This window comes from Zootermopsis nevadensis, unplaced genomic scaffold (assembly GCF_977971745.1).
Source record: "Zootermopsis nevadensis isolate Lab colony 2312 unplaced genomic scaffold, Znev_1.0 Znev_ptg000021l, whole genome shotgun sequence".
NCBI classification, from domain to species: domain Eukaryota; kingdom Metazoa; phylum Arthropoda; class Insecta; order Blattodea; family Termopsidae; genus Zootermopsis; species Zootermopsis nevadensis.
The window spans coordinates 16,990,780-17,004,578 of record NW_028259153.1 but is presented as its reverse complement, the minus strand read 5'-3'; the positions used below and the strand labels follow the sequence as shown (position 1 = coordinate 17,004,578).

General features: G+C 41.2%; 2 protein-coding genes across 2 annotated transcripts in view; one reads left to right on the top strand and one right to left on the bottom strand.

The window, feature by feature from the left end:
- LOC110839199 (lutropin-choriogonadotropic hormone receptor) overlaps positions 1 to 13,799 on the top strand; it is a 112,926-nt gene that overhangs the window by 848 nt on the left and 98,279 nt on the right. The gene's annotated exons all lie outside the window — the stretch shown is intronic.
- On the bottom strand, positions 699 to 13,299 carry LOC110839200 (alpha-glucosidase). Its single transcript, XM_022083136.2, has 10 exons — positions 12,960 to 13,299; positions 6,547 to 6,726; positions 6,149 to 6,306; positions 5,601 to 5,726; positions 5,185 to 5,426; positions 3,736 to 3,934; positions 2,709 to 2,907; positions 2,324 to 2,483; positions 1,380 to 1,529; positions 699 to 828 (listed from the first exon to the last, which is right to left on the bottom strand). Exons 1-10 carry the CDS (start codon positions 13,264 to 13,266, stop codon positions 756 to 758), a joined length of 1,794 nt encoding a protein of 597 aa, XP_021938828.2. The 5' UTR covers positions 13,267 to 13,299; the 3' UTR covers positions 699 to 755.

Below are 13,799 nucleotides of genomic sequence, written 5' to 3'. Positions count from 1 at the left end.
CAAACTATTGTTTTATGGTCTCTGTAGATAAGTTATTGTACACGTGTTCCAAAATGACGTGTCAAAAATAACAGGACTACTTCAAGACATGAAACCGAATAATAGATTCCCATTGGTACTTCTGGAAATGCTTTCGTTTTATTTTACATAGGCCAAAATATCAGTTATGTACATATTTTATCTAGAAATTATATTGTATTGGATTTTTATGTTTGGAGGTTAGACACTGCATCTTGAATTTAATGGTGGTCCAATTGGTCCATTATCAACACCAGGCCTACAGTGCAAAAAGCATAGACGTTTTCTTTTGTTTTTAATGCACACAACATTGAAAAATGAAAGACAAATTGGGAAATGTAATATTATGTCCGCAGAATTAAGAATACTGATAGGCCGCGATTTACGCTTGGGTTACGTTCCACCTCCTCAGTGTCGTTAGCTGAAGCGGAGTAAATCGAGGAAGAATTCTAGTGTATGGCACTGGCGGACGAGGAGAAAGCAACTGACGCCGACACTAGCGCTGCGTAGGTACCCACTTCCTGTGCGCGTTTATGCTTGCGTTTTCAAATTTTCTTTTTAATTTGTTTTTATTTTTTCATAATTATTTTAAAGGGGCGTTAATGTGAAACAGCGTAAAATGAAGCGTCGTAAAGCGGGGCCTATCTGTATTTATTCATAACAAAAGAAAGCAACCCATGTTGACAAATAAATAGCTGATATTTATTACAACACGACATACAAAGCTGTTTTATAAATCAGTATCTTGCCTCTGGCATGTATGAAAGAACTACTCCAGCTCTTGCTTCAAGTAGAATGGAGTTTGTTTGTCTGAAACACACGAATGATACGCACAAATTGAACACTTTCACAGATACAGTACTTTACTCTTTAGAGGCTGATTGTTCAGTAAAATATTTATGTTGTCTCTACATATTATAACTTACTATTTTAATGACAAATTATGACCTGAGCTTGTGAGTTGCGGTAATATAATAATAAGGAATTTATTTTAATTCTAACTGCATTATAACGAACGAATGTGAATTTCCACGAAAGGAATTGCTAAGAAACAGGACTTATTGAATATGAAACGAGAATGTTAATAGCATTAAAAACTGGCGTGCCAGATAGACAACGTAACATTTCGATAAGAAATAGTCTCAAACTCGAATCAATATTGTGACGGAGGGAATTGTACCATAATTCAGAGCGATTATTGGTGGATTCACAATATTATTGTCTAGGCGGAATATCTGTCACTAAAAAAACAAAAAAAAAACACCATTCGCCGACTTTACTGACGCGTGAGTAATACGTATAGTCTAAAACTGTCAATGCTTCGGAACTCAGAAATATTGCCGAAGGTTATAAGCACTTACATTGTCTTTGAAGAGGCGCCTCTGAAGTTGACGCTTGTGACGTAGACCTCAGCGACTTCTGGAATTTCACCAAACTCACCCAGATCCACCGTCAGCGAGCGGTTACTCCAATTGACAGCTACCACGTAGCTCCTGCTTTCCGCTCGCGACCTGCAATTTCGATTACGTCCATTAGAATAGCATGGTAATCGCAATGGAGGTTTCGCGGTTTAACTAACTGTGCTGGGGGGGGGGGGGGGGGGGGGAGGATACTGCCGTTTGTAAAATCGAGCCGAATAGGAGGCTTTCAGCCGACGGGGTCTTCTTGTAAGGATTATTTAACTTGCCGTAGCACCTTCAGACGTAAAAAAACAAAAACAAGAGTACGCTGTGTGACCGTCAAAGTATCTCTGAGTTTCCAACACTTAAATCAGTCGTACTGATGCACATCTTAAATAAACCGCAAGACAGAAACAACAAATGCCACCCAAAAGGTCGATTAATAGTGAAGTTGCTTCGTCTCAACGTTATGTTCGACCTCTGAGTCCGTGCCGAGAGAATCAAGCTCAGATATTTTTGACATCGTATTAAAGATGTCAGCTCTTGAAAGCAGCCCTTTTAAGGGTCAACATGCTAATTCATATTTTGAATAGGTAACTCATATACTTAACGAAATATAAATGTTCCTAATGTACATATTTTTTGCAGTCAGATTTGGGAACGGGAACCTCTAAATCAGGAAGTCAGTGAACAACGAATCACCGACAAATAAAATGATACGTTCAGAAATTTGGTGTGGACGTTGAACCATAGGTGACTAATCGAAGATCACAATTATTACCATCCAACAATCGGTAATATTAACGTGACAGATACTCGAATTTTTTTTAGATGGAATTATTATAACGCCGTGGTACACGATCCTTTGCGCATTTTCAATTAAGAGAACCGACGACTGCTCATACCTGGTGAAGGCAAACACAGAGTCACTGAGCACCCTCATCTCCAGGTCCCCGTACATGATGGATAGGTCTCTTCGCGCTCGTACGAGAGCTTTATAAATGTTTAAGTGATCTGGCTTCTGCGACGTCTTGATGTCAGCGTGGAGTTGTGACCACGTCTCGTCTGTATCAGACAAAACCGTAATATGTTATTGCATAACACGTCTGGGGCTTTTACACTGTCCAAGTAAATGAAAATACGAGGACGATGTGACTTTTACAGTACATTGACATGGGCGAATTTTAGCAACTTCTACATTAGTGTTATGAAGACGCAACATTGGTTATCTAAACATTAACTGTGTACATAGGCGTGTAAGAATACTAACCCACGGTCATTTGTGCCTACCTGAATTTTGATCGAGGCTGTCCTTGTAATTAGCGCTCACTCCACTCGCGTCCCACGGCACGGGTGTGTTCTCCATTCCAAGTTCCTCGCCGTGGTAGGTGACGGCCGTTCCGGGTAGCATCAGCAAAATCATGTTGAGACAGTCGACTAGGTCACCTCCGAGCCCCGATGCCTCTTGACCGTGGTCGTGGTTCCCCAGCTGCAGGCAATATTTAGATATTCGGTTCCTACCTCCTGGGAAATTCCCAGCACATCCGTTAAAACCAGGGCTGAAATTGGCTTTACTGAAGAAGGTAGATGGTCCAGATCGCAATGATCGATATACAGATATAAAGAAAATTATAAATGTATCATTGGGAATAATAGTCGCTTCGTTAAAGACGTTTCTCTGGAGCTGAATAGGCTGAATAAACGGCCTATACCCAGATCTGTGTCCGTTTCCAGCCCTGGTTAACAGAAATCTGTTAATGTTTACCCAAATCGCTTTTTTTTTTCTTACAAACGATATGAAAGCCATGGCTAGGTCTACTTCCTTTGAGCGAACTGCTGAGTCATTTAATATTAAACCAGGTGTAGAGCAACGTAATATGCTACTGTAATTTAATTCTTACCGCGAAATATCTCCCTGGTCCCGAAAGAATAAGAATAAGAGTCATGAAAGTATTCATCCTCACAGTAGTAAACTGTGTTTATTTTAACGGACGTACATATGTAGTTTAATTTATAATCTAATAATTTCGAAGTTTTGACTACACAGGTATTTCGAATCTTGTGATGTATGCCCCAATTTGAGGGCCAAATGTTACCGGACAAGTTGTTCTGGCGGAAATGCTTTATATTTGTATTTGGGAGGGCTGACTTCGAATCTCAACTGTGCTACTGATTGGGGTTTCTCGTCCTTTTCATCAGGAGAATACAGGGATGGTAAAAACGACGCTTATTTCCAAATTAGCATCTGTTAACTATTTATAATGATCTCAGAATATTCAGCCTGAGAAGCCTGGATTGCATATATGCTGGAACTTACAACCCAGTTTGTCCACTTTGTCTCTGGTAGGTTGCTCATCCACAGTTCTATTGTGTTCTTAATGTCATGAGCTGAAGAATCTCTTTGGATGTTAGTCATAAGATAAAAATTGAAGGGAAAGTCTGCCTGTGGACGCTGTTGATCACCATAATATTCCACAGTCTTTTCGACTGAATCGTATATTTCAGCCATTATGAGTCTGAAAAAAGAACGTAAGATTTTATTTCACAAGCTTTTCTACAGACAGGGCCCATAGAATCGCGTGCCATAAAGTGATGCAAATAAAGACAGTTTCTTTGAAATGCCATAGCAATTTATTAAGAATGCTACTAAATTAGGTTTACCACTGCAAACAGATTCATGTTTATTCAATCATTTTTTTAACAAAATCAGTCATCAGTGATATATCTGGCAATGATTTTTCTTGAATGTTTATAATACTAGGTTTAAGTCATGTTTTTTCTATTCATATGGACCGTTCCAAGTGTTCCAGTAGGAAGCGTCGTAGTACTTGATTTGACGTTCTTCATTAAACTGTACAGTTGCTCACAGCGATAGGTAATCCAGATACCGACGACATTAAGAAAACTTGTTTTCTGATATTAGATGCTGTTATATACCACATAGGATGATAACGATATTACATAATATTTACGCGGGCCGCACAAAACTCATCGGCGGGCCACGGGTTAATAACCCATGACTTAGTGGTTTTTGCATCATTTGTTTTCATTGTGATGTGAGGAATGTTGGAGGCTGATAGCTGGCCACGATGTCTCATTTACCAAAAGTAGACGGAGTCTGCTTTTCGTATAAGTTTCTTACTAATGTCAGAGTTCTGTATTCGCCTCTGTTTGTCTCCGAATTAAAGTATAGACAACGGTAATATCGACACTTTCATAAAATCCGGAATTAACTCTTTACTATTGGTTGCCGCCCGATCTCGGTATTGCCATCAAAGATGCTAACGGCTTTCAAGCGAACTTGTGAGATGAGAATAACGCTCCCGTTTAGTGGACGATCGTGAAGTTTTATGTGGTTATGCTGCACATGATTATAAGCTAATTGTGTTTTTGTTAAAGTAAAAAATGAGAATATGTCGGCAGCGCGAAATATTCTGATGTGAGAACAGACTGATCATAATAATCTGATACGTGAACGTCGTATGGTGCAGTAATCTACACTTCTAAGCACGTCTATTAATATGAGATTTGAGTTTCTCGTGAAGGTGAAATCGTCAATGTTGATCTTCTGGTTAGCGACGCCATGTGGACTTGTAGGTGGAGGTAGTAACCTCTGTTCGTCGCAAACATTGATCTGTACCTGTAAGTACAAACGGCGGTACAGCCCAGAACATCATCATTGACACGTGTACTACACGAGGTCTATTAGAACCAACATGGCTTAAACCTTCGGGTGAGTAAAATGCACCACACATAAAAGATTTACCTGCGTACTTTGTCGGTTCGTTCCGAGTAAGCATCCAAAGTGCTCCTGAACTCGGCCATGACACTGAACACTTCGGGGAGGTTGTGCGTGTGCACGTGCTCGAGTCCGCGATAGTCCCCCTGCCGGACAGCGGTCAAATTGACAGGTGGCTCGTCCCGTAGCTCCTCGTCCTCGAACAGGTGCGGCATGGCGTCTACCCGGAACCCGTCCAGCCCCAGCTCCAGCCAGAATCTCATCACGTCCTGAGGAGCAATGGACGATACTTGGTCACCTGATAACGGCTAATAGGAAACATGCCCCAGTGCAGCCTATTTTACTGTACTTTGTCTTTAGAAAAACAAACTAAAATTCAAAATTTTTATTAACATGTCTACAAAACGTTTCTGCCCCTTAAGACGATGTTGAGCGCAACTCACCAGCATTTCCTCTTTGACCTCAGGGTTACGGAAATTGAGGTCAGGCTGCTCCTTGGCGAACTGGTGCAGGTAGAATTCTTTTCTATCTTCGTTCCATTCCCAAGCTGATCCTCCGAGCACACTCAACTGCAAGACATAAATCAGCATCTGAAATAAGTACAGCACTCGTTGCTCGGTGTGTTAGAAACGGATTTCGCAGTGTTCGTATTTAGCGTCACAAGGCTAGTTTAACGGCGAACACCATAAATGTGCTGTAGAAATAAAAATCAGCTGTAAGATTTCAAGTTCTCATGGCGGCGAGTATGAAGATGGCAGCCTTCTGGGATACTGCGCCGTGTAGTCTCGGATAAGTCAACCGACGTATTAGAGGCCTGTGCTCCCTCAATAATCAGAACAATATCTCTGAAACGTCGGTCAACGTCTACGAGATTGCCCGGCGCAATTTCCCGGCAGGCTCTCATCTTAACAAATCGGAAGGTTTTTGTAGGATAAATAGACCTAGCGGCTACTTAACTGTTGGCTTGTCGTTATTTTGTCGTTTTACTCACCCAGTTGTTGGGAGGAGTCGGTTTGCCATCTTCATATCCTTTCGCAGGAGCCCACACGTAGTAGTGTGTATAAGGATCCTCCTTATAGACCGACTTCTGGAACCACACATGCCGATCGCTGGAGTGGTTCGGTATCAGGTCCATCACTAACTTCAGACCTGAGAAGTTACAGACGCAGTTTTCATTTAGGATAAAATGTTGTCCACCTATAATAACATTCTGTAGAAATCGGCCCAAGAAGAAGAAAACGGCATTTTTGCCATATTGATATAGTATAAGTAACACAGAAGACTCCATAGTAACTTCGGGTCGCAGTGGAAACCCCAAGTCGTGTCATGTACACATTATGATGAGAAACGTAGTATTTCAATGACAGTTACAAGCATAACTTTGCATACCTCTATTTTTCATCGCCTGCACCAAATCTTTGAAGTCTTGCAGAGTGCCGAAGCTCTCATCAACATCTTTGAAGTCTTCGATATCGTAGCCGAAGTCCTTCATGGGAGACTTGTATATCGGAGACAGCCATATCGTCTTGGCTCCAAGTTCCACGATGTAATCCAACTTAGATTCAATGCCTGTTGCAAAGAAAGACGGGCATGAAAATTCAAGGGCCAAACCCATAGAGCAAAGTCCTTCTTCAGAACTTAACAGTCACTCAGCTAGTAAAAGGAAAGCCTTTTATGGAACGCGAAAGTTCATTATCGATTCGATAAGAACCCAAATATCCAAAGATAATTGAGTACTGACATCCTCTTCCCTTAAGAGCCCCAACCATCTACGTAAGTTTCTCTCACGTTCTTTTTCAGGTTTTCAAACTAAAATTTTGTATTCTTTTCTCGTTTTTCTCATGCCTCTTTTATCTCATCGTCCTTGGTTTGATAACCCTAAAATTTTCTAATATGTTGGTGAGGTTCTTACGACTGCGAGTATGAAGATGACTGTTTTCTGGCATGTTGCACAGCGTAGCCTCGGAAAAGTAACCGACGTTTCGGAGGTGCTTGCTGCCTCCATAATCACGGAAATGAGTAGTGGTAGGCAGCAAGCACTTCTGAAACGTCGATAAACTTTTACCAGTACACGGCGCAACATCCATTAAACAGGGAATTACTTGCCCAGCTGAGAAACAGTGAACTTTTAAGGAAATACCCTGCGTTATTGTGTTATTTGTGGGTTAATCATTTCTTTATCACCGGTCTCATGCTAGTATCACACGTCGTCTTGGATCACTGAGTGGCGTCGGACAGTGCAGAATCCACGATTTTTCTGATGTAATAAATGTCACATTTAAGTTATGCTGTTTCGGAATTGTTGTTTATCGTCAACGCGTCAGTAGCCCATTGGCCTACAGTGCGACGCAGCGACAGTCGTCTGTCTACGTATTAAGCGTTGGTCACGCTCTGTATATTCTGTGCAAACAAAAGGACGTTTCCTCGGCGAAAAATAAACCCGGGAAACCCTCGCAGTAGGCAACGAGCAGGAACTTGCATGCATGAAAACTCGGATCGGCAAAACATTCAAGAATAAATAAAATGGTGGCAATAAGGATCGAGAATTGTGGAGAATTTAGGGATTTATAGAGACACGTTGCAAGACGGAATTCACGAGAAGATTTATTACTCTACTTTTCTTTAAAATTTTACAATTGTAGGCCTGTTAATCTTCTAGAGGATAATATAAAAGATAAATTTATTTTGGTACAAATTAGTGGCCTATTTTCATGCACAATTCTTACCTGGAAGTTGTCAGACATAACCTGAACATTTCACACTATTGGCGTGTTCATGACGTAGCACTTAAAAGTTAAATATAGTCAATGAATTTCGTGATTTATGAGTATCTGCAAGAGGCATTGGGGTAGGGCCGAGCGCCCACGTTAACAGTGATAATCAGGTTAACATTTTGAAAGACGAGAAAAATAAGAATTGTTTTGTTAGACTTTTTGTTGGGCGTGGCCCGTTATAAGACCTAACAGGGGATGAGATGATATCAGTAAGATGGATCTTTGGTTTCCGAAATATATTTTGAGGATGGGCGGCGGATGGAGCTGGCTCAGGGTCATGTCCGGTGACGGACTATGACATGAGCGGTGTTGAACCTGAGACTTAACAGCAATCATTGCTGTAGGGGTTAGTAGAACGGCCGCCCAGGGTCTTGCGTATCGACGTCACAAAACACGCAGTGCTATTTCTGCATTGGCCTAGCTCGAGCGTAGCAACGTAGTATATATAGCTTTATTAGTTATTTGAATTTAAAATAATGTTCAAGTGAAATCTCTACTGTCTGTTTCCATAATTGTTTATTATTTATACATCTTAATTATAAAGTGAAGTTGATGAAATACTCGGGCAACAAGCCGCGTCAGGTAGCTGAATGGTGAATTAACAATTTCTCCCGCCAACGTTTCGATAGCCATCTCTGCTCTCATCCTCAGGGCAGCTGCGAAACGAGTTCCCATCGGCGACCGCGCTACTTAGGATCAGTTTCGTTCCGCTGCTGCCCTGAGGATGACAGAAGAGATGGCTCTCGAAACGTTGGCGGAATAAATGGTTCATTCACCATTCAGGCACCTGACACGGCTTGTGCTCGATAGTTTTTCATCAACATCTTAATCACCTTAAGATCTGGAAAGCTACGTTCGCTGATTGGCACTGTGAAACTAAGACGTAATATTGTTACCTAAAAAATAACTGAAATATTAAGGGTACTCATAAGTTGGTTTGCTACGGGTCCGCATCCCCCCTGAGGGCAACCTTGGCATCATTACCAGTCGATGCTGATGCCCACCATGACCTGAACTCTAGTATTCTGATACCAGATTCTTGCCGTGACGAATAGCAATGTCGTCACGTCAGACTGACGGCAAAGTATCACTGCATGTCCTGGGTCACGCGGTGGCTGTCACGGATGATCATATAACACTAATATTGAAACACATTTCGCTTACATAAGTACTAGAGTCTGCATGATACAGCAAAAATTGATGCTGCAGATTTGTGTAGATTTATCCTCCGTCCTCTCCGAATGGTTTCTCGATTTTTTAATTACCGACATGTGTTTTCGTTCACAACATTTGTTGTTCGGTGTTGTTTTTGTGTTCATATCCGCTTTAATCGGAGCCCAAATGTTCATTACCGTGTTCAATTAATCTAGTTCATACCCTCCCACTTCATTTATCCTCCAATCTTCATCTTCAGACTGGTCACTTTCCTTCCATCAGATTGTATCAGATCGTGTCGGGATCAGATGATTTGCACGGGTCACCTTGTATGAAATCTAGGCGGCTTAGATGGACAAGGGGGAAACATGAAATGAATAAACAATTTTGGTGGCACATGTCTTGTAAAACGACAACTTAGAAGAACGAGAAAGAGATAGGGGGATAATGTGAAGTTGAATAGTGGGGAAATTGGTTGTGACGAGGTTCAGTACGTAACTGGATCAGGATTGTATCGATTTGCCTGTTTTGATTTTAGTGACGCTGTAGTTTTGGGTTTTGCCACGAGAGAGAAAGAAATTTGGCACGGACAAAGTTGCTGCATGAAGAATTTTTTGGCATGTTAACAGTCAGAAAGATGGCGACAATGCGAAACTTTCAAGTCATCTTTAAGGTAGAATGATTCAGTATGAAGGGATGTTACGGAAAACAGACGACTGAGGTGACTCATTGGGAATTAATAATTATTGCTGTTATCTGTGCATATTTGCGTGAATTTCTAAGGAAAGCAGACGTCATAAGTTCTTCCTGTAAATAAATCTTGAGACTTGGCTGGAGCGATGGCAGAGTTCAGTGCCAGTACATGAAACCTTTCCAAGTATTGCGTAATACTAGTGTGGGGGAACACGCAGCTGATTAAAACTGACCTCGCGCTCCAGTGGGTGAGAAAAAAAAACATTAATTATACAAAGATGTGTCAAGTTAAAGGATTCATTTCGAACTTCCTATAGATAAGTTTCTGGTATCACGTCCATATGGCCAAAACGATAACTCTGAACCGATTGATAGATTTTTAAGACAGTCGGCATAAATATCATACCACTAGCGGCTTTACACCTTTTTCACGTCCATTTCCTGCAATAAATGCTGTGTAAATGGAAGCCGTGCGAACTTACGAGGTGGGAGCGGTAATTAAGTTCGTATACTGAAATCTGTTTTTGTAACATTAAAAAGTACGAAATGTGAAGTATGTTTGTAAAATAAAAACAACAGCACAGAGGCACCGCGAAATCTATATTTATTTTTAAGTTTGATAGCGATACTTCGTGAATCGTTGAAGCTTTGTTTGTGGGATTTTGTGTGAGGATAGAAAAATGTATCAAGCATTTTAAACGTTAAACATTTACGGACAAGGTGACAGTGTAAATTTCAGGTTATACCTATGTGTTAGTTTCGTTGTAATTAGAAACTAGTATGCAGAAATGACGATAATTTATAATTCTTCATCGCCTCGCGATGTCGATTGATGCATTTGAAGGAAAGAAGGAATATGTATCCTTCCCATAACTCCTTATTCACTGTTGTCAATACTCAGCAGCAAAATAAAAAGATTTAAAGTAATAACAATGTTTCGGTTGTATTGCCAAATAACCAACGCATCTGAAGTGTATAAAATTTCCAGAAGGTATTTTGAGGAGAATGTTTGTAATATTTTGGGCACATACGATAATTACGGAACCAAATGTATTACAGATGTTCTCAATTTGAAAGTATTTGTGAAGTAATTATTCAGTGAAATTTATAGAGATTAAATAAGCTGGAGGTTTGGAAGATTGATCCGCGATACTGGTATAACAGTTGTTAGATGATGACCGTCATGACAGATTTTCTACTTTTGCTACATAAGGGGATAAACGATCAAATGACATTTCTAGTGAAGTACCTGACCAGAAAAGTGACATGAGTTAGTCATGTTATTACTGTCGCAGTGTTCGAAGACTGTTTCCCAACCGGATGTCTGCAAGTTGTTCCAAAGGTTTGAGTAGATACGAAAAACGTTGAGGAACACTGCCCTAAGATTTTCCAATCTTAGGCTACAGTCGGACTGACTCCGTGTACTGATAAAACTGTCGCGACCATGCGGTTTGCTTAGCGAAGGACATAAATTAACGTCATGCATAGCTGGCGACAGTTCGTGAAGGGGAAAATTGCTGCTCTAAGAGAGTGAAAGCAAGAGCGGAGGAACTTTGAAAGGGCAAGAGTACACATTATCACAGTGGCATGGTCATATATAGCTCTGATAAAGGAAGCAAGAAACCATACATTTTTTGAGAAAAATATGTCTGAATGAAGGACGGTAGAGTTTTGATTACTCGAACTTCGGCTATCCGACATTTAGTTTTTTTCTTAAGTGCCGTATCGGAACGCTTCGGTTTATCAACAGTCAACGCAGCGTGTAATGAAATGAATAATACTCCCCGATCATGCACCTTACACATTTTATGTATAAAGTATACCCTCGTCTTATGTATTATCCGACTTTATTACCGTGTTCACAAGAATATACCGGGTCTTATTCTGAGCCAGATGAATCCAGTGCACACATGCACACCCTAGCTCATTAAAATAATATTCTACAACATCCTCCCATGTACGCCTAGGTCGTCCAAGTGGTTTCTTCCTTTCAGGTTTCCCAACAAAACTTTTGTGTGGGTACTGAAAGCCACGATCGTGTCATTACCCTTGATTTTGTAGTCACACCGTAATGATATTTGGTGAATTACGTAACTTTATCTTGGGTGACGATTGTAAATCGCAACAACGCTACGTGCAGCGGGACAGGGCAAGGCAGGTTATCTAGACCATTTCTCTACGACTCATCGTGGTACAAGACGCTGCTCAGGGCCTGCAATCTTGTAACGGGACTTCAATCACACGTCTGTCGGAGACGGCTGCCATTAGTATTGTCCTCGTTAATGGCAGTGTTTCTGTGCAGAGTTTTTCTGAATTAATATTTTATATAATGTAAAAATGTAACAGTAAGAATGCCAATGTAAGAGGACAGTCTCACGATTCGCAAGCACGTTGTTATGTTGGGGTTCTTCTGGTAAACAGCGTCAATGGTCTCTTTGTATTGCATGCTGTGTCTACACAAAGGAATATAATCTCCATGGCATAGCCAGCCTACATTTTCCGCTCATGCTGTACCCGGTCCAGAGTGACGTCACCGTATGCTCCGTGTCCCTAGACACTGACCACACACACCGAGATGCTACAGTGTCGCTAAAGTCATTGTTTTATGTTTGGAAGGTACTTGATTCGAGCCTCAGACGGATGATTGTCTACTCGAAAATTTGACGGCGTCCGTCTCCCTTGCCACATATTTTAACTTCTGAATCGTTTGTCTGATTTTTGGTTTTATACCAGATATACCAAATATTTATTTCTTCTTCTACCGTAATTGAAAACAAATACACATCGCGTTCACAAAAGAATTACTGGTAAGACTTTAGGGCCTATGAAAAGAAAACAAGGGATAGGGCAAAGGAGCTCGCGAGGTACTTTAATGAACTAAACAGGCTTTAAGCGGGAGAACACGAGAAATTCAGTCAAGTATGTAGGATTTGAGGTATTGACGGCGATGAGTCCGAAGATGACTGTCTTCTGGGTTGTAGCGCCGTGCAGTCTAGAAGAAGTTTGCTCATCTCCTTGATGTTGGAGGTATCAAGGGCTCTCAAACGCTGGCAAGATTCTAGTAGACTACATTGTGCTACAACCCAGAAGACAGCCATCTTGAGAGAAGTGTAGCCGCTTTCCCATCTGAGATAAACTGGTACGACCCACTTTACAGCCTTGAAGTATCATGTACTGTACCTGACAGGCCATCCGCACCGGAAGTGTTGCCTTTCCGCAAGTCACGGGCGATCACTCCATACATTGGTCCCTCTTGCCACCACTCGACGTTGCGACAGCGAGGTGCGGTGACGACGAGGAACACCACAGACACTGCCAGCATGACAAACGCGAACCAGAAGAAGCCGAAACAAAAATATCGAAGTCTCACCCAGAACGGGTCACTGGAGTAATCCAGAAGTTGTTCAATTGGCATTCCTGCCCACTTCTGAATCGTAGGTTCTTCTACTTTAGGAATCAGCAGTCTCGTCTCCTCGCTTCGTGTCATTGTGTTTGCACTCTCAGCGACTGGACAGCAGTATCGTGGACTATCAACTTTATATTAATGTGCCCCTTCCTCTTAGCAGTATTACGGAGAAGAGGTGACAAGGTCAAGGTTCAAAGTCTCGTCCCTCCGGTCAGTGGGGTGTGTGTGCTTATGCATACAAGAGACACTACATTCGTCTTCGTTCATCACAGGAATGAGTCAGGCATTTTGCTGGTGGGTTTATAAAAATTCTGGTAGTCGTTGAATCATGTTCTACCCGATTAAGGAAACACAGGGAATTTGTTATGAATTACAAGTATTTTAGCTTCTAACGTGACTGTACCTACGTTTCATATTTAATATCTCATATTGTTAATTTGGACGTGGCTGTAAAGTGGAAACGTCGTTGAATCAACTGGTACGATCTCGGTATGGATACATATGTGTACGTTTATATTATGTACTTCTTTTTAAATAATATATACACCTTTAATAAATTACTACCTGTCACGCACAATAATGGCTGTGTATCACATACGCGAAGTCTTCGAAAT